Genomic DNA, 27,324 nt, shown 5'->3' on the forward strand with positions numbered 1-27,324 from the left:
CATTTGAATCAAAAGATAAACTTAAAAGGCCCGTTTGGCCATAAACTCAAATATGTGAACGTAAAGAAAGATCTAAATAAGACTTGCATGAAGTCTGAATCCATTTAATCACTGGATCCAAACCTGTGTTTGAATTTAAAAACCCAGAAGAATTAAGAAAATGAAAACAGATTGGAGGGAAATTTCAGTCCATTAGAAATTGAAAAAGAGATGATAAAGCAAAGAGAAAAGTGTGAGGTTTAATATTCCCAATCTCGTCCATCGCTATCAATCAAAATCCTTATGAGATAGTCTCGACGATGCATTCTTTACAAATTCAGTAAAAGTTATAAAATATTAAATATTGGCAAAAACAAGGGTTTTGCTTTAAATATTATGACATACCCTTGTAATTTATTGTTAATTTTTTTGCTTGATGAACTATAAGTTTCGATTGAATTGCCATTTATGGATTTTTTATTCCCTATATTTAGGTGATGTTATTAGTATTCCACATGACTGAATTATCATTCCCAAAGTTTACTAAAAAGCGACAAAGTTATGCACATCGAGCGTCTTATTTGCCCTGCAAAGTTTAATTAGAATAAAGTGAATTCAGCTTCCTAGGTTACTCTATGTTTTGGTCCATCCACCGAATCCTTTACACAACGTTGAGCATACGAAAAGGGAAAGCAAACAAAGAGGTGTTGGAAGATTATATGGTGGAATCATGACGTAACCAAGAATACAGACAGTGGTCTGAAAATTTCTGCTGAAGAAAGGATAAAAGAATTCTTAGGCACCGTTTAATTTGTCTGTGGGCTTTCATTTTAGTAAGGCTCTAACTTGTGGATTTAGAAGAGTTGCAGATGATGGTCCTCCTTTTTATTTATTTATTTTTCTTTTGAAAGGAAAATGCCAATTGACGCGAGATTGGAAGGTGTCAATAATTCAGTCCATGACTCACTTTGCCTTGCAGGTTTAGCTCCCAATCCATAACATGGGTCAGCTGACTAGCTAGGATAATCTCTCTCTACTCCTAGTGGGAACCAGATCCACTTTTGCAATGATAAACAACTCCTTTCATATTCCCAGCATCATTCAACCACCAAATAACTGAGAATACGAAAAACAATATTCCGGGTGGGCATCCCTTGCCACAAGGCTGAAGCCAATGGGAAACCATCCCTGGTGGGCAGAGGGAGAGTAACTTGGAGTTTTACACTGCGGACACTGAAATTGGGCACCTCTTGGTCTGTAATGGGACGTCCAAACCAAAGCAGTGGTTTCTCTTCCGGTTATCTAAAGAACAAAAATATAGTAAGAATATGCAATGCTGGCGCGCGTCTGTGGACGGTGCGTTGTGCACATACGACTTTGTTGAAACTAATCGCAATGTCACATGGTATTAAATGACTACCATATCCCATAGAATGCTAATTACCGTTAACAAATCAAGCACAAGGAATAGTGCTCATGTATTTTTCAGTCCAAGTTATTTGCTCTATTTGAGCCATGAAGGGTTATTCAACATGTTATTATTCTTCAACAGTTGCCGAATTCCCTGAGAACATAATGGAGAGATTATAGTATAAACCCAACCCTTGAGCCAATTGGTTGCAGCATTATTGCTGGCAGCATCCCCAATCCACCACCATGCATATCCATGGCACCATAGGTAAGTGGGAAGTCATGGTTGAGACAAGTCTCTTCCATAAGCTTTAACTGACCAAATATATCACGAGAGAGGGAGAGATGACAGGCAAAAGGAACACCATAATTTACATAACTCACAACAGAGCAGCAGGTGCTCTTGAGAGTGCACTGTGCCTGATTTATCTCTACATCAGTAGTTCACAACAAAAAGATATCTGAGAATAAATACAAGTGGTCCTGAATGAAGTGCGTAAGACATACTTCTGCCCACTTCTCCAGAGCAGTCCAGAAGCCACATGATACGCATCCATATTAATAATGGTCACAATAATAAAGTGTACCCACCTCTCACATTTTATCAGCATTATTGATAACTCTGTGGGGTCCAAATTATCAAAAAAATATTAATAAAAAGTTGGCATCTTCTGCTCCTATAAAAAAAACCTTAAATACTTGGCCTTACTTTCATGAGTGAGCCCACTTGCTCCCCCTTATGTCAGAGAAGGCCTCAAATATGTATGGATAAAACTGTCAAATAAGATAAATGAAAGCTACCACATCTGATAGCTTTTATCTAATTCAGAAAAACCTCCACTTGGCTTGACAGTTGACATAATCAACAGGCTGATCACCTTTAATGAGAAAGAAAGACGTTGGAGCATCATGGGATTAGAGAAACAAATTCATGTAAAACTTCTGTTGTTGTAATTCATGTTAAGGACGAGGAAATCTCAAGCTCTCTCTACATGCGCAACCGTGACATTGACATTGCTCTTGCTTCTACTATACCAAGCATCACCCTGTGGGACCCAATGAGGGAAAATCAAAGAACCTCAAAAAGCGAAGAAGGGAAGAACTTCACTTGCTCTTCATGGGATGCTTGTTCTCCATCCCTTTCCATATATTCTTCCTCCTTTTATATAAGGCAGATTTCATCACCCTGCAAAGCCTTACCAATTCATCTTCTACTGATTTCAGAGAGAGAGAGAGAGATGTCAACAAGAAGCAAACCAACTTCACTGGAGGATGATAGTGCATCATCATCATGGTTGAATTTGAGCTTGGGAACCAATGAGACACGTGTAAGTGTGGATGCTTCATCCAAGACACCTTCAAAAGTATTCTCCTGCAACTTCTGCATGAGGAAATTCTACAGTTCCCAGGCTTTAGGTGGCCACCAGAATGCTCACAAGAGGGAAAGAGGGATGGCTAGGAGAACTCAAAGGCCTGGATATGGCACAGGCATGGGCATGCCCTTTCATGCTCCATATGTGCGCTCTCTGGGTGTTCACCCTCATGCACTTGTTCTCAAGCCTGCGCACAGAGAAGGTACCAACGTGGCGAGGTTTGAGAACTTTGGCGCAGCTTGGTCACCTTTTATGATGGAAGAATCCATGGAATTCATGTGGCGTGGAAGCTTTCTCATGGACCCTGATAGTGGCAACTTGGTCACTAACATGCTCATGGAACCAGAGATAGTGAAGCTGGACTTGTCACTTGGTCTCTGAAATCCAACTTCTTTTTCTTCCCTTTGCTGGTTTTCATTTGTTATTTGTTACCACCAAGAAGGAAAAAAGTATACAATAGATTTCAATGGTATAAAACTATTGGTTGGTACAACGGTATTCCATAAAGTTCCAACAGCTTACATAACTCGAGAGATCATCATCTGATTAACTTGATATAAAGCTCCTTTTATGTGATCAGTGATAAATCATGAACATCTTTCTGCTCAAAATTCCTTCTTACAAAGTCTACTGAATGACAATCTGCTTAGTTCAGTCATTTAGGAATAACAAAGAGCTAGCCACAATTTGACAGCCTTGTTTTTACGATGTCTCTTTCCTCATAGTCTACTGTCTAAATCCTGTAACTGAAGTGTGCCCATGAGAATAATGCATGATAAATAAGGGAGAAAATTTTCTCAGTTAAAATAATGTCAAAAGTGCAAGGACGGAGAAACTTGGTAACAGTGTGAGCAATGTCATTGAAAATTCTGAAAATCCAACACTATTGAGTTGTTTCGCGCTGTTCAACATAGTTTATTTGATAGAAATCATGTCTCGGATCACCGTTTTTGGACATAAAATAACATTTTTTAAATCATGAAAGTTTGGTACATCGTTGACCGTTGATTTTTTAAGGACTTAAAAAACCTGTACAAACATATATAACATTCACATGAAACAAAACTTGTTTTCTACTTAAAAATGTGTATAAATCATATCTGTAAGGTCTGATCAGCAACAAAACTCACGAATTTTGAAAAATCAAAGCTTTTACTAGGTGGGAGTAGGTGCTCTCTCTCTCTCTCTCTCTCTCTCTCTCTCTCTCTCTCTATATATATATATATATATATATATATATATATATATATATATATATATATATATATATATATATATATAAAGAGAGAGAGAGGGAGGGAGTTCCTGTTTTTTTTCTTGTTGCTCCTATTCATTTTAAATAAGCAAAGAGGATGATTGAATCCAAGTTCTCCAGCCTTAGACAATGGTATCTCCTACCAAGCTCAGACTAAGCCCAAGCCAAAGAATATTTGACAAATGTCCAGTATTTGAAATGCCAATAGTCTGATATATTACTATATCCTTACCAATAATACCTAACTTCCGAACAATGTCCATGAATTGTTAATTGCATATAAAAAATGGCAATCTAAAGAATGGCGTCTTATTTTAAATTTTAAGGCATCTTCCCTTGCCTACCATGCCATCTGGTGGTAAAGCTCTTGGCCCCAGGCTTGCCAGGGCCATGATGGCAGCAGAGGACAGGAAAGTTTTAGGCATCCAAGCACTATTTAGACGCATCCGATCTCTGCAGAATCAGCTCCAGATGTTCCAATACATCTTCCATGATCATCATCCACACAAAATAATAGTTCTGCAAGGTTATACACCTTGAACGTTTTAAACACCTCTAGATAGACTTGCTTGTTTTACATGGATGGTCAAGGAACACAAAATTTGCATTTGGATTGCCTTAAAAATCAACTGATAATGATATTCACTTTCACCAATGATGTATCGTATGGCTCTCTCTCTCTCTCTCTCTCTCTCTCTATATATATATATATATATATATATATATATATATATATATATGCAGCCAGGGAAAAGGAAGAAAAAACCAAAGAATTTGACAGGGTTGGCACAAGACTAGATGGACTCAGAGTGGCCGACCAATGTTAAGTTGGGAAAGTTACAAAAATCTTACGTGGCCCAACATGTAAGACAGTCCTTAGGACTATCGCATACGCCAATGATAAAGAATGAAGCTGAATGTAAATTTTTAATAGTCATCACTACGGAATTTGAATAGATCGCCCACTTTTTTTCACGAGAAAGAATTGACAAAAGTGGGACACAGACTCCACTAAACGCCAAATCATGACAATGATTTTCTAGCACACTAAAAGCTTATGTGAGAAACCCTAGCACTAGGTGGGTCTCAAGCAGCTCAACTACAAGACCATGAGAAAATAATTTCTTGGTCGTTTGTTCTGTCATTTTCCTCATGCAGAAAAGAGAACAAGTAATCCATACCAAGCAGAAAATAATATTATCATTGACATGAATACACCAGTCTTATTCCTAAGTGACACTGTTACTGGCATGAGCGTATACCATTTCTTAATGAAATGGGAAAAATTGAGCAACATGCAAATTTGGAAGATTCAACAATCACAAATGAATCCCACAGTGACTTTTAAACCATTTACAGGGATTTGGACGAAGGGGTTGATCTCACTCCCTGCAATATGTTAAACAACGAAAAATCCCAAAGGATCTGGAGGGATCTTGATGAGATAAATTTCATGGTAAAGACCACTTTAACTGTCCACTCATTCGTTCACCAGCTAGCTCAAGAATGGTTCTGCTGCTGCTCCCCAGTATAAGCAATTTAAGATGTTTTGCTCCGTTCTATAACTCAATCCAATGTACATTTATGATTACCAACTTCACTTGCTGGACACAACCTCCCCTTCATTGAATCCCTCTCTGGATTTCTTTCTGATTCAGTCTCACTGAAAATTTTTTAATCCCAATATGATCCCAACTGGATTTTTTTTCTGGATCGACATCTGTGCAGAAAACCCAATTGCACTTTGGTTCAAAATTGACAACAATCTCCATCAAGGGTAGAATAAGATAGCTGGATGGTAAGGTCGTACTATCATAACTGAGGGGTCTTGGACTTGAATCCCATGGGGAATATCCCCCGGCATCCCTTAAAAAAACACTCAAGCATCAAAAAATATTTCTCAAATAAAAATTCTGGGTCAGGGAACATACATCTTAATTTCTCCCATATATGCACTGCAATTTGGATATGCCAAGTTATAGAAAACTTTTTCTTTTACAGAAATTAACGGTATTGGCAGTATAATGAAACATTTGTCTCATTGGTCACAAAGACGATTTTTGAGTCTTCTGCAAGATGACTGGGAGACGTTGGCTGATGAGGTTCGGATCACTATATGAAGCTGAATCAGATGGAAACCCTCTCTGCATAACAGCAAATCAGTGAATGAACTTCAGTATCACAGTTATCATACAGCCATGCATAGAGGAACAACTTTTGAAGCAAAAAGCGATTGACCTACAGGAGCTCATTTTCAGAAATTATTCACATATTAAATCTCCAGCACTGTATGCTACACAGGGTGACAGGAATGGTTATAAGTATAACAGAACGAATACAAATGCCCCACCAACATAAGGCTTTGTTTGGAAGCTAGACATCAGAGGGAGTAGAGCTGTTGAAAAAAATTAAAGAGGCATTCAATTCCTGGAACTGACAGGTACCTCCTAGCGAGAGATAAGCAAAGGGACACATTCATCAAATGCCTGACCAACACGATCTTTCCAAACAGCCACTTTGAAAGTAATTTGACCAAACACAACTACTGCCCCAAATTAGCAGCACTCCCAAATAGAGGTCTACCCCACCACAATGAATGTGTTGAAGAGAAAATGCGATTCTAAACACAAAAAACTGATGTACATGAAATGAAAAAAAATAGATGGAAGAATAACATTAAATAGATGAGATGCATGTCACTGTGTAGGACGAGAACATATAGAAAAAAATAGTATTTTGGCAAATAAATTGTATGGCAGAATATGAAACACATGAAAAAGGCACGACTGTGTTAATCTGAACATGATCAATCATACCATACTTCTTAAATCAATGAAGATAACCCTTTCTACCAGAACTGATGGGAGATGTGTATGCTGATATACTTACAGCAGATAAAGCCTTGAATGTGCACTCTCTCCAGCAACATTCACGTAGTATGATAGGTATTTTTTCCTGGTCATTTGTGAAAGCACAGTACATCCTAGTGTCTCGTAATCTCATCAGCACCCCATCCACTCTAAGCTGCAAGACATATAAATAAGTCTATTAAGCAAATCGACCCCATTCTGGGATATAAAACTTTGTCCTGGCCTAAAAGTTCCATTAGAACTGTCAAACCATCAACGGCACAAGATTAACAACCAAAAAGGAAAACAAAAGGAATAGTTCTCTATATAATTGCTTGAAATCATCAAATACTATGAAAAAGGAAAAAAATTCAAAAGCCCAATTCCCATGTAGTGAAGAATTTGACCACGATACATCTTTAGAGAGATCATAATAAAATCAAATATACGTCCAAATGATAGCATAGACTAACCCAGAAACGCAAGAGAAGAAACCAGCAACTTGGCATTACTCTCTGCAAATTAGAAGCGCAAGATGGAACAGCTCTCAGTAGCTTTTTCACCAAAAATTAACAAAGTTTGCATAAGGAAAATCAGAACAAATGTCTTTCGGAACTCACCACTTTTACTGTTAAGAGTGACACACCATTATCTGCCAACTCATCTTCATACAATACCACCTGTTTGGATCAAGCAAAAATGTCACATTGACCATACAGAAGAACATAATCATTGAAGGAAGGTAGCAAATAGGTCGTTCAGGATCAGATTAGGGGCAACACCCAGCATTACATGAACTATGATTAAATTTGTATTGTCTTTGAACATGATGCTTAATCCAAAACCAACACCAAACCTAAGCAGATAGATCATGACCCAACCAGAGAAAACATGCATGGTTACTTGTTAGGCTTGATTTAGAATGGAGATGACCAACATCACCTTTTTCACGCTAACCAGAGAGAACACGCATGGTTACTTCTCATGATTTATGTAGAATGGGGAAGATATCCTAGCTGGATGGTGCCAGTCCCATCACAGACCCGCAAAACAAGTGCTGCAATTGAGTAAAGGTCTGGAGCAATTATCCCCCCATCTAGAGCAAGCAAGTCCAGACAACAAATACCGTACTTTCTGATTAGCAGCTGGAGAATAGTGAAGCTGGCACTATCCAAACCAGATGGTGCCAGCCCCACTAATTCCAGCTTCTTCTATGGCAGAAAAGGGAAGCGGAAGGGGGAATCACTGCCCAATTCTTAACCACTGTTTTCACCCACCATCTTTTTGGCACTTAGCCTGCAGGTTTCTGGATCATTGAGGCCTGGAACCACCCTTGCTTCCAGTTTCAATTGAGATGGAAAATTTGCATATGTCGGCTCAAAGATATAAAGATTCTGCTTACATCAAACAAAATCCAACTCTATTGGAATATGATCAATTCATGATCTCACCAATGTCAATTTGAGCCAGACACCAACTAGATGACTACCATAAGGGTCACCTTCCACTTAATCTGATCCAGTAAGTGATGCACACAAAAAATGTAAAATAGTGGGTTCTCAAATACCTCGTCAAAAAAGATTATAGGTTCTTTTGGAGCTAAGGCAGCAAGATCAATCCTCTCTTCACAATCCTCCCAATGCAAACATCTACTTGAATCTTCAGGCACAATCCCCGTAGCCATCTGGTAATCTAATAGAATGAGTTAGTTCATGGATAGTTCAAAGGACTTTGAGTTAAAGCTCTAAAACTATAGAGCAGATTGTTTCAAAATATGATGCCAAGAAATAACTGACAAATTTGTAAACACAATCTAAACCATAGTCTGTTAACCCACAGCTCCAACACACATTATTCAATTCATGACAGATTATCCAAAAAGGCAGACCAGATCAATTAAGAGCGCCCTTTTTTCTTACCATGAAATTTATAAATAAAGGAAATATAGGGAATATATAGAAAAAATAAGAACAAAGGTGAAATGATAGAAGAAAATGAACAAAGATGAACAAAACAATAGAAGAAAGTATAGCAGATCAAGACTATGTCACATGGATATGGATGTGGGAGCGGGACACGATGCTGATAAGCTTAGTACGATATGATAATTTCCAAAAATTTGGATACAAGGACATGGCCGTACACACACATAGATGTATGCATGTGTGTGTATAGAACAACAATTTTAATCACTACATTTAGGAACATCAAATAATGAAACTAAGTTGAAATTGAAATGTAATGTAATTCATGAAAAATTTTAAAAGAAAAATAACTCCAGTGAATATGAAGAAATAAGTAAATAAGATCATAAAAGAAAATAGATAAAGTTAACAAAACAATGTTGATTGTGCATGAAACTGGTTTGACTATGTCGATAAAGTGTCATACTGTGTTTGTGAAGTGTCCGAGTATTGTGTCGTGTCAATACGGGATGCATATGCTAAGTGAAGTGTCCATGTGACATAGGATCAAGAAAGTCATTAGACATTATTGCGCAAAGAGAATCCAAGCACTAGCAAAGAGGAAGAAGAAGAAGAAGAGGAGCACTTAAAGAGTTAGGGCTACATTAGCTTAAAAAAGAATGAGAATACACATATAGGGGTAGACCCGCTTTGCTACACAAGAAGACAAAAATAGTTGACTAGGGTCCCTAATGTTATGTTACAAAAATGCACCTCAATAATAAATATATGTACACAATTATGAAAGTAGCACGTATAAATGTAATATGGCATTCTTTAACACTCCCTCTCAAACTTGGGATGAAAAAACAATCATTTCAAGTTCGAAAAGAAATGGTTGGAATGCCTTCAAGGGTAACCTTTGGTGAAACAATCTGCTATTTGACTAGCAGTCCCAATGTATAACAATGAAATAATTCCCTTCAAGTAGGCTTTATGAGTAAAGTGACAATCTAGCTCAATGTGCTTTGTCATCTCATGAAACTCCAAATTTTTAGCTATCTGAATAGCACTATGATTGTCACAATACAAGGTAGTAGTGCCTTCAATAGTGACACCCATATCCTGCAATAACCACCTCAACCATGTAATCTATGTTGTGACTTTGGTCATAACACGATACTCTGCTTCTGTTGTGGACAAAGTAACTCTCTTTTGTTTTTTTATCTTCCACGATATCAAGGAGTTTTCCAAGAATATACAAAACTCAGTGGTAAAATGCCTATCTTGACATACTCTACCAAAGTTGGTATCACAATATGCCTTCAACTCTAAGGCAGAGGACACATAAAAAATAATGCATAGTGCATGGTGCTTTTGATGTATTTAATAATTCTTAACACAGCTGCCAAGTAAGAAGAACTGGGAGCACTTATAAAGTGACTCACAACATGCATAATAAAAGTGATATCCGGCCTAGAGATGGTCAAGTAAATCAAACTCCCTACCAACTTCCTATACACTGTAGGATCATAAAAAAGCTCATCATTTGAATGTTTTAGCTTGCAGTTGGCTTCCATGAGTATCCACATGTTTCTTACCTTCAGCTAGTCTTGCTTTGCTAATCAAATCAACTGCATACTTGTGCTTGAGTCAACAAGTAGCCTCTCTAAGAGTATGCAACTTCTAGCCCCAAGAAATACCTTAACTTGCCTAAATCTTTTGTTTCAAAGTTTTCTGCTAGCCCACAATTGTCATAGCATCCACATACAACAAAAGTATACATTGCACCTAATTCGAGGATGCAACAAATAGTGCAAGATCATGAAAGCTTTGCCTGAAATTCAACCCTAACAACTGCAGTTCTAAACTTGTGAAATCAAGCTCTTGGAGATTGTTTCAAACCATAGAAAGCGCTCTTCAACTTACACACTTTGCCTTCCTTATCAACTACTCATTGAGAAAACTCCATGTATACTTCTTCTAAGTCACCATTCGGAAAAGCATTTTTAACATCTAATTGTCACAAATCCCACCTCCTGACAACTGTCACTACTAACAAAGTCCTAATAGTAGTCATGTGTGCAATTTAGGGAAGTTTTTGATTCTTTTGTTCAGCCTTAGGTAAGTCTATTAAGTGTTGTCTTTAGTCTTAGGTAGCTGTCATATTTTGAATGGTAGGCTAGATTTTTATTTGAAATTTCTTTCCGTGCTATCCATGATTTAATCTAATTGCCTTGATTATTTTTAGTAACTAGGTATAGTGATTAGGTCTTAATTAAAATCGTGTGGTGTAGGGATTTAGGTAAGTTTAAATTCTTTTCTTGTCAATAGTACTTAACCATAGTGGCTCCACTAGGGGCATGCACTATCTTGAATTAAATCAAAACCCGCCCCTTAGTGCCCTAATTAAGTAATTAACCTTAGTTAGGTTTAATTTAGTTTTAACTGTAAGTTAAATTAGTTTTAAATTCCATTTTTCATTTTAAGTGAAGTAGCTAGTTTACTTCAAGTAAGTACATTAGGTTAGTTATTTTCTTTACTGTAGATATTCTAATTTGAATTTGTGCTTTAGTTTAAGTTAGTTTAGTTAATTGTGTATATTTAAGCATTGCTTTAGCATTAACTTGTTATTCCTTTCAAGTAACTTAGGTATTCCTGCTAGATTTAATTTCCTTAGTATAATTAGTTTTATTTACTATCTTTAGAAGTACTTAGATTTGTAAAGTCTGTTATTGCATGTGTTTAAAGTTAACAGTGTTCAAATTGAATAGTGCATTGAATTTTCAAACCAGAAATTGCAGTCTCGTTATTTTATGTGCATGTTTTCTGAGTTTTTCTGAAAAATTATTTTATTCTCTTCATTGGTGTGTTGATTGTCTGCAGACCAAAAAATCAGCCCAATCGGAGCTGATTTGGCCGTAGTTTTAAGTGTTTTTCAAAAATAGGTTTTTCGGGATTTTAAATTTTGGGACAGGCTAATTTTCAAAATTTTCTCGGTTTTGAAACACTTATATCCGGAGCTTCCGGATGAATTTTTCAGTTCTGTAAAATCTGACAGATTCTTGGATGTGTCAGGAATAGACCACAGTAATTGGGTCTTCCTTGAAGATGCCAATCTGGAAGGATTTATTGAATATACAATTAAGGATTCAATTTTTGAATCACTTACCTGATGGTTGTATTCACTTGCCTTAAGAAAGAGATTGAATTTTTTTTAGTAACTAGCTAAGCCAAAACGTGTGGGCCCAATTGGGCTGGCGTCTTTTGGCTCTAAAAGGCAAGTACCCCCCTTAGGGAAGAGTGTGTGGACCCCACATTAAGACCAATTAGTCGAATCAAGCATTAAGTGCCTTTCTTTAGTTAGATTGTATTCATATATTCGATATTTAACATTCCACTAACCATTTTAGGAAAAGTTTGACTCTTGAATTTGGTTTTCAAAATCGTGTCTAGCAAAGATCACAACAAAATCTATTTCATATTATTGTCTATACCCCTTTGCCACAAGTCGAGCCTTATATCATTTTATTAATCCATAAACCCTAGTTTTGATCGTATACACTCATTTGCACCCCACCACATTATTCCCTTTTGGCAAACTAACTAGCTCCCAAGATTTTATTCTCTCCAATGCCTCCAATTCTTCAAACATAGCTTTCTGCCACTTAGGCTCCAACACAATTTCAACATAAGATTTTGGTTCATGATAAGACTGAATAATGGCTAGAAAGGCTTGGTGAGTAACAGAAAAAGAATCATAGAAAACAAAACGAGTTGGTGAAATTGAAGGTCAGGAGCTTCTACGCACCTAAGGAATGGAAGGAGGTTCAGGTGCTTGCTCATCAAGATCAACTTGGGGGACATTGGGACTTGGCTCTAACGAAAGTTCACTTTCTTAATTATGTTGTTCAAGGAATGATTGAGAAGGAATGCCTAATGGTCTCATGCAGTAAGTAATCCACTTTTTGTCCTTATTTGTCTCTGAATCTTGTGTGAAAGGCACTAAGAAAGAAAATGTAGACTCTTGGCCATCAACTTGATTATTCTTATAATATGGCATGTGCTCCAGAAATTCTACATGCCTTGAGGTCCAAACTCTATTACCAATAAGATCATAGCATTTATAATCTTTCTACCCTTCAGGATAGCCAATGAAACAACACTTACAGTTTAGGGGGACAACTTGTCTCTTTGATGAGAGGGAAAGAGAACAAAGCAAGTATCATCAAAGACTCTCAATGAGTCATAATCAGCTTCCTTACTAATCAACTTCTTATATGGAGAAACTCTTGCAACAACTTTAGATGACATCCGATTTATCAAATGTACAACTCCCACTGCCTCCGCCCATAACTCCTTAGGCATGCCACTGTTGAACAACAAGACAAGTAGTTTCAAAAATATGCCTATTTTTTAAATCTACCACACCATTCTATTTTGGAATATAGGGACATGATCTTTGATGTACCATACCTTTCTCCAATAAGAATTCACGTATATTCAGACCCACATATTCTCTCCCTGAATCTGATCTCAGGGTCTTCACCTTGTGGGATTCTCTTGCCACTTTCAATCAAGGCAAGAGAATCCCACATCTGCTGCATTTCCGAAATAAGTCCTGAATTAATTTGTTTACTTGCCTTATAGCTTGCAAGTCTTGCATAAGTTGATATTATCTTGTCCAATTTTCTTGCATATATACTTGATTCAAGTAATCCCACGCATCCTTGGATTCTTGAAACTTTGAAATGTTCACAGCTATTTTCTACTCCACAAATCCAACAATCCATGATGTTACTTTCGCATTATTCATTTTTCACTCCTTCATCAATGTATCATGATTGGGATCACCCTCTTTAGGCTTCACACTGGTACCATCAAGGTACCTAAACAAACCCTTTCCATCAATGATTGTTGTCATAAAGTGAGACCAAAATCCATAGTTGGTCCCATCTAACTTAACCAGAGTAAGTTGAATAGGGTCTACCTTCTCCATGCTACCACAACCCCAAAACTACAAATTCACAACGCTGCACACAAACACACTCAATACAGCCAAAAATATAAATAATACAATCCGTATAAACCTCTACTACAGCAAGCACAACAAAGACAATTACTTCCCCGAAATGCTCAACAAAGATATTTACCAACACCCAAAGTAAGGGATGAGCACCAATATCACCCACAAACAGAGTATGCACACCAATAACACCCACAAACTGCACAAAAAGGGTGCCCAAATCGAAGCTCTACACATTTATGTAATGCTGCAACGGCTATAGCAGTCTACACTAAGCAAATCACCCAAAAGGCCAAAACTAGTTTACAGACAATAGTAAAATGCTCAAAACTAGCCAAAACTCAGCTAAATCTGATTTTTGAGCCCCAAAACCACAATCAGATGATGACCCACTAAAAAATGACCATGAACTTTCTCATTTGCATGCATAGAAACAACTGATAAACTCACGCCAAGCAGATTAAACAAATATGAATCAAACTTGAAACCGAAAGCAGAAAATATTGGAAAAATCACATAAAATCCAATACTGCTCCGATTACAGCAATTTTTATGCATATTTCTTCTAAAATTAAGATCTACCAAATCCTTACATCAAACAGGACAAACCCAAAAAGTCACCTGGGTGTGCTGATGTCAGCACCTCAGGTTTCGTGCCTGCTTCAGGTGGAACGAGAATGATGCCTTATGGATGCTCCCACAATTTCTTCCTAGTGCCAATATGGCTCCAATACCATATTGCACAAAGAGAATCCAAGCAATAGGAAAGAGGAAGAAGAAGAAGAGCACTCAAAGGGTTAGGGCTTCATTAGCTTCAAAAAGAATGAGAATATAGGGGTCGACCCCCTTTGTTCTGTATTTAACTAGGAAGTTAGAAATTCAACAGTTTGTCTTTTTGTGTAACCAAAAGGGGTAGATCCCTATATGTCGTAATCTTCTCTCATTCTTTAGCTAATGAAGTTTCTCTTCTTTTTCTTTGCTATCTCTCTCATGGTTGGAATCCTATTGCTTTGATACCAGACTATCAACATATACAGAATTGCTCAGAATTGGCATGCTATCTACCACTTCTGAGTCACATCTCATTGTGTAGAATCTAAAACCTGTTACTATGACTAAGGTATCTCTGTGAATGCCTTAGATGTTGTATGATTGTATCCACTATTAACTCATCATGTGAAGCATCACTTAAATCCAGCAGCCTTAACTTCAAGAAGTTTTATGTGGAAACATGACCATTTTTCAGCACATGAAATGGAACCAGTGTGACAAATATCGCGAGATTTATGAAAATCTCGCGATAATATCACGAGAAATTGCCTGAAAGTTTAAAATGGCAATTTCTCGCGAGATTTACAAAATATCGCGAGATTTATGAAAAAACATAAATACCGCGATTTAAAACGATATTTACATTTTAAATGGCTATTTATCGCAAAAAAATCATGTATTTTTATTTTTAAATATTTTTTATTAATATTTTCTTATAAAAAATATTTTTTATATTTTTTAATTAATTTTTTTATTGCCGATATTTTGCCAAAAAATGCGAGAATTATGGATTTTTTTTAATTTCTCGCAAGTTTTTTAAAAATGAGAAATTGCCGATAATGAATGGAACCATACACTTTTGTCATAAGTTCTTCAATTATCGACTGAGAATAGCGAATCATACAAAAAACAGTCCAGATAATAAATATAAGCTTTATCAAAGATTTTCATGCATCAGTACTTATGGATGAGTTAATTTTTATGCTCATTAAGTCAATTGAAACGGCATTGGAGAAAGAAGAACTATTTGGTTACAAACCTCTGCCCTTGGATCCACAGCTTCACTGCCACAATAAGGTGTTGTGAAAGTATAGTCGTAATCAAGTATCACTTGCTGGTGAGGTTTGCTGCAATAACAAACAGAATTAGGGTGGTGATATGCTTAACCATTTGTAGTAGGATAAACAATAGTAAAAAGAGTGAATAGACAATAGCATATGGTATGTCAAGAGAAAGATGTCGCTCTGGAACCAGGGAAAGGTAACTATGCCTACAATGTAGATGTTGTTAATGATAATAAGTTTGAAACAAGGATTGTCATGGTCTGAAAAGTAGACCGCAGCTAACTGAATTAAAACAAGAATTCATTCGCTGAGACAGGATTAATAACCATCTTGATGGATCACCTATTTGAGTTAGTCCAAGTTGCAAAGTAGCAATAAGTGGATGCCATCTTGTTGTTCTGACACATCACCATTCAGGTTAAATCATCACAGTTTCTGCAACTCTGACAGCTGAATCTGTCCATGCCCCAACTCACCCCCAAGCAGAAAATGTTTCAAAGAGCAGATGGGAACTTTCAAAGATGTTTTTTTGATATATGAAAAAAAAATAAATAACTTGAACCTGTTTATGTAACCATGAAATATGATTTTGCACCTATTTCTGAAACTATTTTAGACCAAAATCACAGAATGGTAAGTCACCATTTTGTAAACTTTTTTCCCACCACTGGTTGGGTATCAGGTAAACACTAATTTGTAATGAAACACTAACAAAAAGAGATAATGTCACTTGGTGACTAAGAAATGCACAAGCATACAAGCAATAGGCCACTAATGGGCAAAATACAATAGGCCACAAAGTGGCAATTGACTAACACACACAATATATGAAAGAGTTAAAAAATATGTAAGTTCTTATTGAGAAAAGCTTTAACAAGCTTACAATATGGTAGGGCAAAGCCCCTTATTTATACACAAAAAGGAACCAAAGAGGGGCTCCCAAAGAGTCGTTGGAGGGGTCCAACGACTATATGGTGGACCCCTCATTACAAAAGGAAAAAGAAAGAGATAAAGAAAAATAAAGAAAGTGAAAAATCATATCCATAATGGATATGTGTATATACATGTGAAAAGACTATTTTACCCCTAGTGGGTATTACAATATCTATATATTTTAACACCCCCCTCAAACATACGGTGAGATCACCGAGAGCTAGATGAGAAGAAAGTAGAAATGAGAAGATGGTAAGGCTTTGTTGAAGAAGTCTGTTAGCTGGTACTTCGAAGTAGCATAAGGTAGTTGAATGGTCCTCCGTAAAAATTTATCTCGAACATAGTGACAATCCATCTCTATATGCTTTGTTCATTCATGGAAGGTGTGGTTGCTAGCAATGCAGATAGCACTCTTATTGTTGCAGCACAACTTTGAAAGAGTAAAGAGAAAGACGCCAATATCTTTGAGCAAACTTCTCAACCAAACAAGTTTGATGGTAGTGGTGGTAATCGCCCGATACTCAACTTATGTGAAGGAAAGAGACACCTTCTATTGTTTATTACATCGCCAAGAGATTAATGATTCTTCAAGAAAAACACAATACCTGTTGTAGAAATACGATCATTAGGGTTATCCCCCAATCAGATTCAGTATAAACAATTAAATTAGGAGACAAAGAGGAAAATAAGAATAGTCCTTTTGTTATAGTTTCCTTTAAATATATGTTAATTCTCATGACGGCAACCATGTGAATAGAAGTAGGAGCATTCTGAAATTGGATTGCATTGTGAACAACATGAGTAATATCTAACGCATTAATAGACAAATACGTTAGTGATCCAATTAGTTGACGATAAAGAGTGGGATCTTCTAAAGGAGTTCCATCATTGACTCTCATCTTAGCGTTGATTACTTCTGGAGTTTTCACTTTCTTTTCGTCAGTTAATCCAGACTTAGCAATAATGTCTGATGCAAGTTTTATCTGAGACAGAACATACCCTCGAGAATAATATGCAACTTCAATCCCTAAAAAATACCTTAGAAATCCAAGGTCAGACATATCAAAATTATGTTTAAAAATATTTTTGATAAACTCAATGCCCTTTTTATCATTCTCAATGATGATCATGTCATCAACATATAATAATAAGATATTTATGTGATCTCCTACAGAATTAACAAATAGAACAGTATCAATATAACAAGAGATAAAACCATTAGCAAGAACAACTTTACTAAAAATATCATACCAACTACCAAGCTTTTGGAGCTTGTTTGAGGCCATAAAGAGCTTTGTTAAGTTTTAAAAAAAAAATCTTTATCAATCTAAGACCCGATAGAAGATCCATAAATACTTCTTCACAAAGATTCTCATTTAAAAATGCATTTTTGACATCTAATTGATAGATAGACCAGTGTTTAATAGATGCTAAAGCTATTAAGGTTCTTACATTGGTCATCCTAACAACTGGGGCAAAGGTTTTCTCATAGTCTATTTCATATTTTTGTACGTATCATTTAGCAACTAACCTAACTTTGTATCTTTCTAATGTCCCATCACTCTTGGTTTTGACTTTATAAACCCATCTACATCAAATGGCCCTTTTTCCTAATGGTTGACTTACAATGGTCTAAGTGTTAGCCTTGTTGAGTGCTTCTAGTTCAAGTCTCATAGCATCAACCCAATGTGGATGTTGCTTAGCTTCTTTAAAATTGAAAGGTTCATGATAGGAATGTATCATCATTAGATAAGTTCTATAATTTGAAGAAAATGAATCATACAACACAAATTTTTTAGGAGGTTTACTATTCCTAAAAGATCACCTAGGTTGGGTTTCTTCAACTTGATCATCTAAAGAGATGTCTTGAGAGTATATATCGAAAACACTTTGATGTTCATTACCCTCACGCCGAGTATACACATGCATATTATTAGGATTCTCATTGCGAGAATCACCATTTTGATGTAACAAAGCATCATTTTGATAAGAATTGTCATCACAAATTAAATCACTTTCAGACTTATTTTTAGGTAATAAGTTAAAAAAGGAAAGAATAGTCAATTTCTTATTTAGATTTTTTTATTTCAAAACTATTTTACCCTTTAAGAAAGGTCAGATTTCTTGAAACATAAAGTTTGTTATTTTGAATATCATAACATCTATATCCTTTTTTATTTTCACCATATCCAATAAAAGCGCATTCAAGAGGTATTGGTGAAAGTTTATCTTGTCATTAAAAAAGAACAAAGCACTAACAAAAAATCCTCAATCTTTTAAAATCCGAAGATATTTTGAATAATTTTTCAAAGGGAGAAACATTTTTTTAAGAAAGAAAAAGGCATTCGATTTATGAGATAAGTTGCGGTAAGAGTGACTTCGGTCCAAAAGTTCTTTGAAACATTTTTAGAAACAAGAGGAGTCATTGTTGTTTCAATGAGATACCTATGTTTTGTTTCGGCAAGACCATTTTGTTGGAGAGTTTTTGGACAAGATCTTTGATGAATAATGTCATTTAGTTTAAGATAGTTTTGAAATTCTTTTGACATGTATTCTCCTCCGAAATCGGATCTAAAAATGTTTATGTTATGTTGAAATTGATTTTAAATAACATGAAATTCTTTAAAGATGGAAAAGACATCGAATTTGTTTTTTATAAAGTAAACCCATGTGTATCTAGTAAAATCATCAATAAAGACAACATAATATGAATATCCTTCTTTAGACATAAAGGGTGTTGATCCCCATGCATCTGAATGCACTAGTTCAAATGGTCTTTTAGAAATAAAATTCTTATGTGGATATGGAAGAGAATGCATTTTTCCAAGGATACAATCATTGCAAGCAGTGCTATTAAAAGCGCGCCTCAAGGCGCACAAAGCGAGCCTCGCCTCAAGGCGAGGGGCTTTGTGCCTTGAGCCGCAGATAGGGGTGGTAAAACCTAACACGACCCGCCAACCCGCTTCTTAGGCGGGTTCGGGTTGGGCAAACACGAACCCATTTAATAAATGGGTCGACCCGCCTAACCCATTTATTAAACGGGTCGGGTTCGTGTTAGGGGTATGCCAACCCGCCAACTAGGCTGACCCGTTTAATAAACGGGTTAGGCGGGCGGGTCAACCCGTCCGCCAACCCGACCCGCTAACCTGCCAACCGGTTTATTAAGCGGGTTGGTGGGTCGTGTCGGGTTACCCGTTTAATAAACAGGTCGGGTTCGTGTTTGCCACAACCGACCCGTTTAATAAACGGGTCGGGTTCGGGTTGAGGTATGCTGACCCGCCAACCCGACCTGATTGCCACCCCTAGGCGTAGGCATAAAGCGCAAAAAGCCCTGAGGCGCGCCTCAAGGTGAGGCATACACGCCTCACCTTGTTTTGCACACCAAAGTATCAGATTCTCATATTAGAAGACAACGCAACAACACTGAGAGCTCGTTTTGGCAAGCTCTGTGCTGGTGCTTTTATGAGTCGCATAAATCATAAGCTAAGAGTTGCAGGCACTAAACAATACTCTTGCACGAATTGGAGTCACATTTCATCGAGCATGTGGGGTACTATAGTAGCAACATCAAATTCATTGTTCAAATCGTTGAAGAACACTGCAAGCAAACGATTTGCGTTGGATGGTATTAGGTTAATGGCTGCACATGCCTCCCATAGATCTGGAAAGAATGACACATGATCAGCAGTCACCAACACTTGATCCTTGGCCAAGCAAGCATTCTGATCATCCGATCTATGTTGGAATTCATCCCATTTTTTATGGACTTCATTAGTGTCTACTGTGCCAGGAAATGATGAAACCTCCACCATCTCCGCTGCCAATTCCACACTAGTGCATGCCAACTACTACAGTCACTGATAGCTCCATCTCATCAATGTCAGCGAGTGCCTCATCAAGATCTCTCGATGCATCCTTTGACAACTCTCAACTTTGTATCTAACTTCACAAAGTTGTAGAGATGGTCAACCATTTTGAGGATGGCTTCAGCCTCCTCAATCTGCACATTCAATTGGGTCGTCATTGTCCCCATCTCACACAATCGCATGTCCATCTCAAGGAATGCAGTCAAGAACTCGTTAAGGTCATGTATCTCCACTTTCTATTCAAGCTATGCTCAAAATCACCAAGATCACCGCTCTTATACTAGATGTTGTGTATCTCACATGCAACACAGTACTCAAAGATCGGTGAAAGTAAAGAAATAGAAAATATGTTCCTTCAATTCAAGGAGAAGGTGGCCTCCACACCCTAAAGAGCAACTTTCATTAACATTCAACCTGCTTTTCATTACAAAAAAGACTATTTATTTAGACACTCTCCTTAGATGGAACTGGATCCTACCTAATATTTGGTCCATTGCTACCCAAATATATGGTTCATTTACTGTTTTACATGTTAATCTCATATTTTTTCAATATTTATTTGAGATTTTTTATTTCTTGTTGGTTGTTGTTTCATCAATAAAGCACTTTTTATTTATTTATAAATTTAGATATTTTTTATAGTTTTTTTTAAGTTTTCAAAAAAAAATTTGAGGCTTACGCCTCGCCTCAGATTTTGGTGGAGTGCCTCACTACGCCTCAACGCTTTTCACAACACTAATTGCAAGTAAATATCTTTTCACTATAATATTTTTTCAAAAAAGAAAAAATATACAACTTGAAAATACTAGGGTGACCAAGCCTTTTGTGCCAAGTCTCAAGATCTTTAGATTGAACGAGATTACAAAACGATTTAGATGGCAAAGATAAAAAACCAATGTAATATAGGTATCCTCTTCTATGTCCTTGCCCAATCCGCTTCTCAGACCAGAGATCCTGCAGATAGCAAATGGTTGGTGAAAAAAAAACACTACACCCAAAATCGGTAATTTGATAAACGAAAAAAAGGTTTAAATTAAGTTTTGGAATGATTCTAATTTTTGGAACATAAAATTCTTTCTTTTGACCAAAAACATTTTTAAGACTTCTCATTCCTTCAACATCTAATAATGTTTCATCGACCGTGGAAACAAATGATTAAAAGAATTACGACTTGGTTTGGATAAAAGAGATGCATTTGGAGTCATATAGAAAAAGACACCCGAATCAAGAATCCAAGAAGGCATACCGAGAGTGGACAAGATAGCAGCACCAGAGGTAGAAGGTGTGGAAGAATTGATCCTCATGAATTGTTAGAGAGTTTCGGTAAATTGATTAATGAAGTCCTTTATGTCTCCATCTCTCTTTGAATCTTCACTTGAATTGCTTGGACAATCTCTAATGGAAGCCACCTTCCTTTCGAGCTTAGGACAATCCGGTCATAGATGACTCGATTCATTACAATAGTGATAAATAATTTGTTTTACTCCACCATTGTTATTTTTAAAAAAATGAGGAAGTTTATATGTCATATTATTTTTCGATCTAGATACCACATGGACCTCATTAATATCTTTCTTAAGGGCCAAACGAGTTTTTTCTTAGCATAAATCGTCTAGGATTTCACTAAGAGGGATGAATCCCTATTAAGAAGGGACCTCTTAGTTGTTCAAATTCGAAATGAAGCTCATGAATAAATTGAAAAAACCTCTCTCTCACTATTTGCTCTTGCCTCATGGCAATAGCATTTCCTTCCCACTGTGGTTCGAGAAGAGCAAGTTCATCCCATAACGAAGATAGAGTACTATAGTAGTCTCTAATGCTCATATCCCCTTGCTTGGTTCACCTTATTTTTTATTGCAAAAAAAAATCTTAGCAAGATATTTTTGAGTGTACATATCTTTCATAACTCCGCCTGTGTATAACTGTTTAGTTATACACTGCCGGTCCCAAGCTCGGATAAAGGAGGAGGGTTGCGATAGGCCAGTGACAGCCAGCAAAAAAATTTTAGTCACACCCTATGAATATAAACCAATATGAGAATTTTGTTGGGGTGTTCCCTACTGAGCGACGCGTTGTACTCTATAGGCCCGGAGGCAGTGATAAATGGGCAAGGGTTGCTAGGTCGTCACCCAAAAGCGACACGTCACACCGGCGCCCGGGTGTGGTGTCAAATAGGCAAGGGTTCCCTCACTTTGTTGGACGGGTGGGGGTAAAGAAGATAGTTCAAGACCATAAAATTAGGTTAGCCACTTGGAACATAGGGTCTTTAACTGGTAAGTTGGTAGAGTTAGTAGATGTTATGTGTAGGAGAAAGATGGATATTTTATGTCTACAAGAGACCAAATGGGTAGGTGAGAAAGCAAAAGTGATAGAACCTTGGGGATATAAGATTTGGTATACAGGAATAAATAAGAATAGGAATAGAGTAGGGATTGTTATTAGTCGTGAGTTTATAGATAATGTAGTTGAGGTCTGTAGGAAGGGTGATAGGATTTTATTTATTAAATTAGTATTAGGTACGGATATTATTAATATTATTAGTGTTTATGCACCTCAAGTAGGTTTAGATGATTCCATTAAGCATCAATTTTGGGAAGATTTAGATGGAGTAGTACAAAGGATATCTTATGGAGAAAAGCTTTTCATCGGTGATGACCTTAATGGACATGTAGGCATTAGTAGGGATGAATTTGAGAGTATCCATAGAGGCTATGGTATAGGAGAAAGAAACGAAAGTGGAGAAAGGATTTTAGATTTTGGTTTATCCTATGATATGATCTTAGCAAACACTTGGTTTAGGAAGAGGGAGTCTCACCTAGTAACATTTAAAAATGGGATTAATACGAGTCAGATAAATTTTTTCCTACTTAAAAAGAGAGATAGGGGTTGTTGCATCGATTGTAAGGTTATACCGAGAGAAAGTGTAGCTACACAACATAGAGTCTTAATTTTAGATCTTAGAATTAGAAAATACCGCAAAAGGGATAGACATAGGATAAATCCTAGAATTAAGTGGTGGGCACTAAAAGGAGCTAAACAAGGAATGTTTGTAGGGCAGGTAGTTAAGGAAGTTGATTGATGTCTCGAGGAGGATTCAGAATCAATGTGGAATAAGATAGCAGGTGGCATGAGAAAGGTGGCTAAGGAGGTATTGGGTGAGTCTAAAGACGGTGCATCGCTAGGTAAGGATATATCATGGTGGAACGAGGATGTCAAATTAGCTATTAACTATGTCACATGGGTGCGGGTGCGGGTGCGGGTGCGGCGCAATTCCAAAAAATTTGGACACGGGGACTCGGCTATATATATATATATATATATATATATATATATATATATATATATATATATATATATATATATATATATATATATATATATATATATATATATATATATATATATTATAAATATATATATTATAAATATATATATTTTAAATATTATAATTATATATATATAACAATAAATTAACACATAAAGAGGGTGCAGGGAGGGGGGCCAAGCCCCTCCCCTGCGAGCAGAGGGTGCAGGGAGGGGGGTCGAGCCCCTCCCCTGCGAGCAGAGGGTGCAGGGAGGGGGGCCGAGCCCCTCCCCTGCGAGCCGAGGGTGCAGGGAGGGGGGCCGAGCCCCTCCCCTGCGAGCAGAGGGTGCAGGGAGGGGGGCCGAGCCCCTCTTCTGCGTGCAAAGGGTGCAAGGAGGGGGCCGAGCCCCTCCCCTGCGAGCAGAGGGTGCAGGGAGGGGGCCCGAGCCCCTCTTCTGCGTGCAAAGGGTGCAAGGAGGGAGGCTACGAGCAGAGGGTGCAGGAGGGTCGACATACCTGACGGAGGGGGAGACGGTGGCTGCCTGTCGCCGGAGTTCAGATCGCCGGCGTGGGTGCAGGAGAAAGCTGCAGGGGCTGAGGGGGAGAGGCAAAATCGAGAGGGTAAGCCCCTCTCCCTGTCGATAAACCCCTTTTAGGGTTCGGCTGCCAAAAAAATTTGGATCTGGGTCGGGTTTGGACCCGACCCGACCCGGATCCAAAACATAATTTAAAACTTGAAATGGACAATTTTGGACTCGGTCAATGTTGACCGAGTCCAAAATGTGGACGGACTCGGCCCGGACTCGTTGACCGAGTCCGACTCGGCGTTGACCGAGTCCGGGCCGAGTCCTAAGCCGCACCCGAGTCCGTGCGTGTCGACGCGGGTGCGGCAACCCTTTAGCCGAGTCCGTGTGACATAGGCTATTAAGGTTAAAAGAGAGTGTTATAGAATTCTAAGAGTCATGATAACGAGAATTTGGAGAAGTATATGATAGCAAAGAAGGAAGCTAAAAAAGTAGTTTGAAACGTGAGGGAGAAGGTATATAAGGAGGTTTATGACAAGTTGGATACCAAAGAGGGCAAGATGGATATTTATAGGCTGGTAAAGATGAGAGATAGGAAATCGAGGGATCTGGGTATGGTTAGATGTATCAAAGATGAAACGTAAATGGTTTTAGTCAAAGATGAGGAGATTAAGGAGAGATGGAAGGATTATTTTGATAAGCTATTTATGTTAGTTTTGCAACCTGCAGTTCGTTCCACGCAAGAGAGCTGCGAAACAGAGAGAGATAGAGAAAGGGAGAGAGAGGTTTGGGAAAAACCGATACCCTGCTGTGTATGGGTCGACTGTTGTGTATTCTTTTATGTTAACATGTGATTACAAACAAAATTAGGGTACTAGAATACCCTTTTTACAATAATCAATATTACATAATGCCATTAATGAAGAAGTGGGTGTCACGGGTCTGGATCTTCAGATCAATGACCCGTAACCAGAGAAAACACTTCTTTTCAGCCTCCCTCAAGTTGTGCATGATCTTGAATCATGAACAACTTGTCTTTTAACGTCCAAAAACTGTCTTTAGTCAATCCTTTTGTAAATATATTCGCCACTTGAACTGTAGTTCGAACAAATTGAGGCTCAATCTCTTTCTCTTCTACCTTTTGTCTCACAAAATGTTGGTCTATTTCAATATGTTTGGCACGACTGTGATGGATTGGATTAAAAGACATACTAATGGCACTCTGGTTGTCACACAAAAGAAGTGATCGAGATATCGATTCTCCTACTTCTGTCAGTAGATGTCTAACCCAAGTAGCCTCAGCAGTGGCGGCTGCCATTGACCTGTATTCAGCCTCTGTACTGGATCTGGCAACAGCCTTTTGTTTCTTACTACTCCAAGAAACCAAATTCATCCCAACAAATACACAATAGCCGGATACTGATCTGCGTTCATCTGGATCTCTCGCCCAGTCCGCATCAGAATAAATAGTGATCTCATGTGCACTTTGCCCATTTGTCTTTCGCTTATATATGAGACCATCCCCAACTGTTTCCTTCAGATATCGTAGTATCCGTTTAACTGCTTCCATATGCCCTTCACATGGGGCATGCATAAACTGAGAAACTTGATTCACCGAGTAGACTATATCAGGGCGAGTAAAAGTAAGGTATTGTAACATACCCACTATGCTACGGTACTGTGGGATTATCAAATGGATCTTCGTCTTGAGAGCTAAGCCTTTGATGAAGAACGCTAGGAGTGCTTAAGGGCTTGCAGTCTTTCATACCTGCTTTATTGAGAACATCAATAGTATACTTATGTTGAGTGAGAGTCATTTCTTCAGAGGAACTGTCGACTTCAACTCCAAGAAAGTACCGTAGTTTGCCAAGGTCCTTCATTTTGAACCTCTGATTCAAGAGATGTTTGACTTCTTCAATGTGCTCACTGGAACTACCAGTGATGATGATATCATCCACATATATCAACAACAGAGTAATTGTGTCTTGGTTCTTAAATATAAATAAGGAGTGGTCAAGAAGAGATTTCTTAAAACCATATTTTTGTATTTCAAGAGAAAAGCTGTCAAACCAAGATCGAGATGCCTGCTTCAATCCATATATCGCCCTTTTTAGTCTGCAAACATATTTTGTAGGATTACCTTCTGCGTAACCAGTGGGTTGTTTCATGTAAACTTCTTCTCTCAAATCTCCATGAAGAAAAGCATTCTTCACATCAAGTTGGCTAATGGTCCATTGGTGTTCAATAACTAAAGAAAGTATGACTCGGATTGTCCCCATCCTCACCACTGGACTAAAGGTTTCATCATAATCCTGTCCTTGCTCCTGTGTAAAACCTTTGGCTACAAGTCTCGCCTTGTATCGCTCTATAGTTCCATCTGGTTTATACTTTATTTTGTACACCCATTTCGAACCAACAACATTTCTGTCAGGTGGTCTTGATACGACATCCCACGTACCACATTCATGTAGAGCTTCCATCTCCTCATTCATTGCTTCAATCCATCTTCTGGAATTTGATGCTTGAGAGAACGTTGTGGGTTCATCTTCTTTATTCAAGGATGTTAGAAAGAGTTGAAAATCTAATGAGAAATTTTCATAACTGACCCACCTTTCAATTGGATGGCGAGAACGTGTGGATCTTCTAGTATCAACAATGTTGGATGTTGAGGATGTGTCCATGTCCGAATCAACTATGGTGGGTGACTCTCTTTCTCGTCGAGTGTAGACAAAGCCTTTATATCTTCCTGGATTCAAAGTTGAGTCTGTATTTTCATGATCAATCAACCTATCAGTAGACACAGGTATCTTATCCTTTTGAGTGCAATTTGAGCAAGCATCACTAGCTCCTGCGAGAAGTTCATAATTCAACCAAGGATAATAAGCCTAAACTTTATGTTTTGATTCTGAAGAACTAGTACATTGACAATCAAAATTCAATTCATCGAAGATGACATTTCTTGATATTTTGATGCGCTTGCTCACCGGATCATAGCACCTGTACCCTTTATAGTCATCGGCACAACCCACAAACCTGCACTTCAAAGCCTTGTCCTGAAACTTATGT

General features: G+C 37.6%; 2 protein-coding genes across 2 annotated transcripts in view; one reads left to right on the forward strand and one right to left on the reverse strand.

The window, feature by feature from the left end:
- Positions 1–2,627: 2,627 nt before the first annotated feature.
- On the forward strand, positions 2,628–3,143 carry LOC149841731 (zinc finger protein 7-like). The gene has a single exon (XM_089998513.1). It carries the CDS (start codon positions 2,628–2,630, stop codon positions 3,141–3,143), a length of 516 nt encoding a protein of 171 aa, XP_089854639.1.
- A 2,761-nt stretch (positions 3,144–5,904) lies between these two features.
- LOC149841732 (TIP41-like protein) overlaps positions 5,905–27,324 on the reverse strand; it is a 29,872-nt gene continuing 8,452 nt past the window's right edge. Inside the window, exons 3-8 of the mRNA XM_090001134.1 lie at positions 15,607–15,694; positions 8,434–8,550; positions 7,487–7,546; positions 7,340–7,381; positions 6,907–7,041; positions 5,905–6,161 (exon numbers count right to left, since the gene is read on the reverse strand). Coding sequence (XP_089857260.1) covers positions 6,063–6,161; positions 6,907–7,041; positions 7,340–7,381; positions 7,487–7,546; positions 8,434–8,550; positions 15,607–15,694 — 541 coding nt within the window. The 3' untranslated portion in view covers positions 5,905–6,062. The remainder of the gene's footprint in view (positions 6,162–6,906; positions 7,042–7,339; positions 7,382–7,486; positions 7,547–8,433; positions 8,551–15,606; positions 15,695–27,324) is intronic.

This window comes from Nuphar pumila, chromosome 3 (genome assembly GCF_984573655.1).
Source record: "Nuphar pumila chromosome 3, dmNupPumi1.hap1.1, whole genome shotgun sequence".
In the NCBI taxonomy this organism is placed as follows: domain Eukaryota; kingdom Viridiplantae; phylum Streptophyta; class Magnoliopsida; order Nymphaeales; family Nymphaeaceae; genus Nuphar; species Nuphar pumila.

Excerpts from the sequence above, each read along its gene's own strand:
- LOC149841731 (XM_089998513.1), top strand. The coding sequence starts at position 2,628 with ATGTCAACAAGAAGCAAACCAACTTCACTGGAGGATGATAGTGCATCA.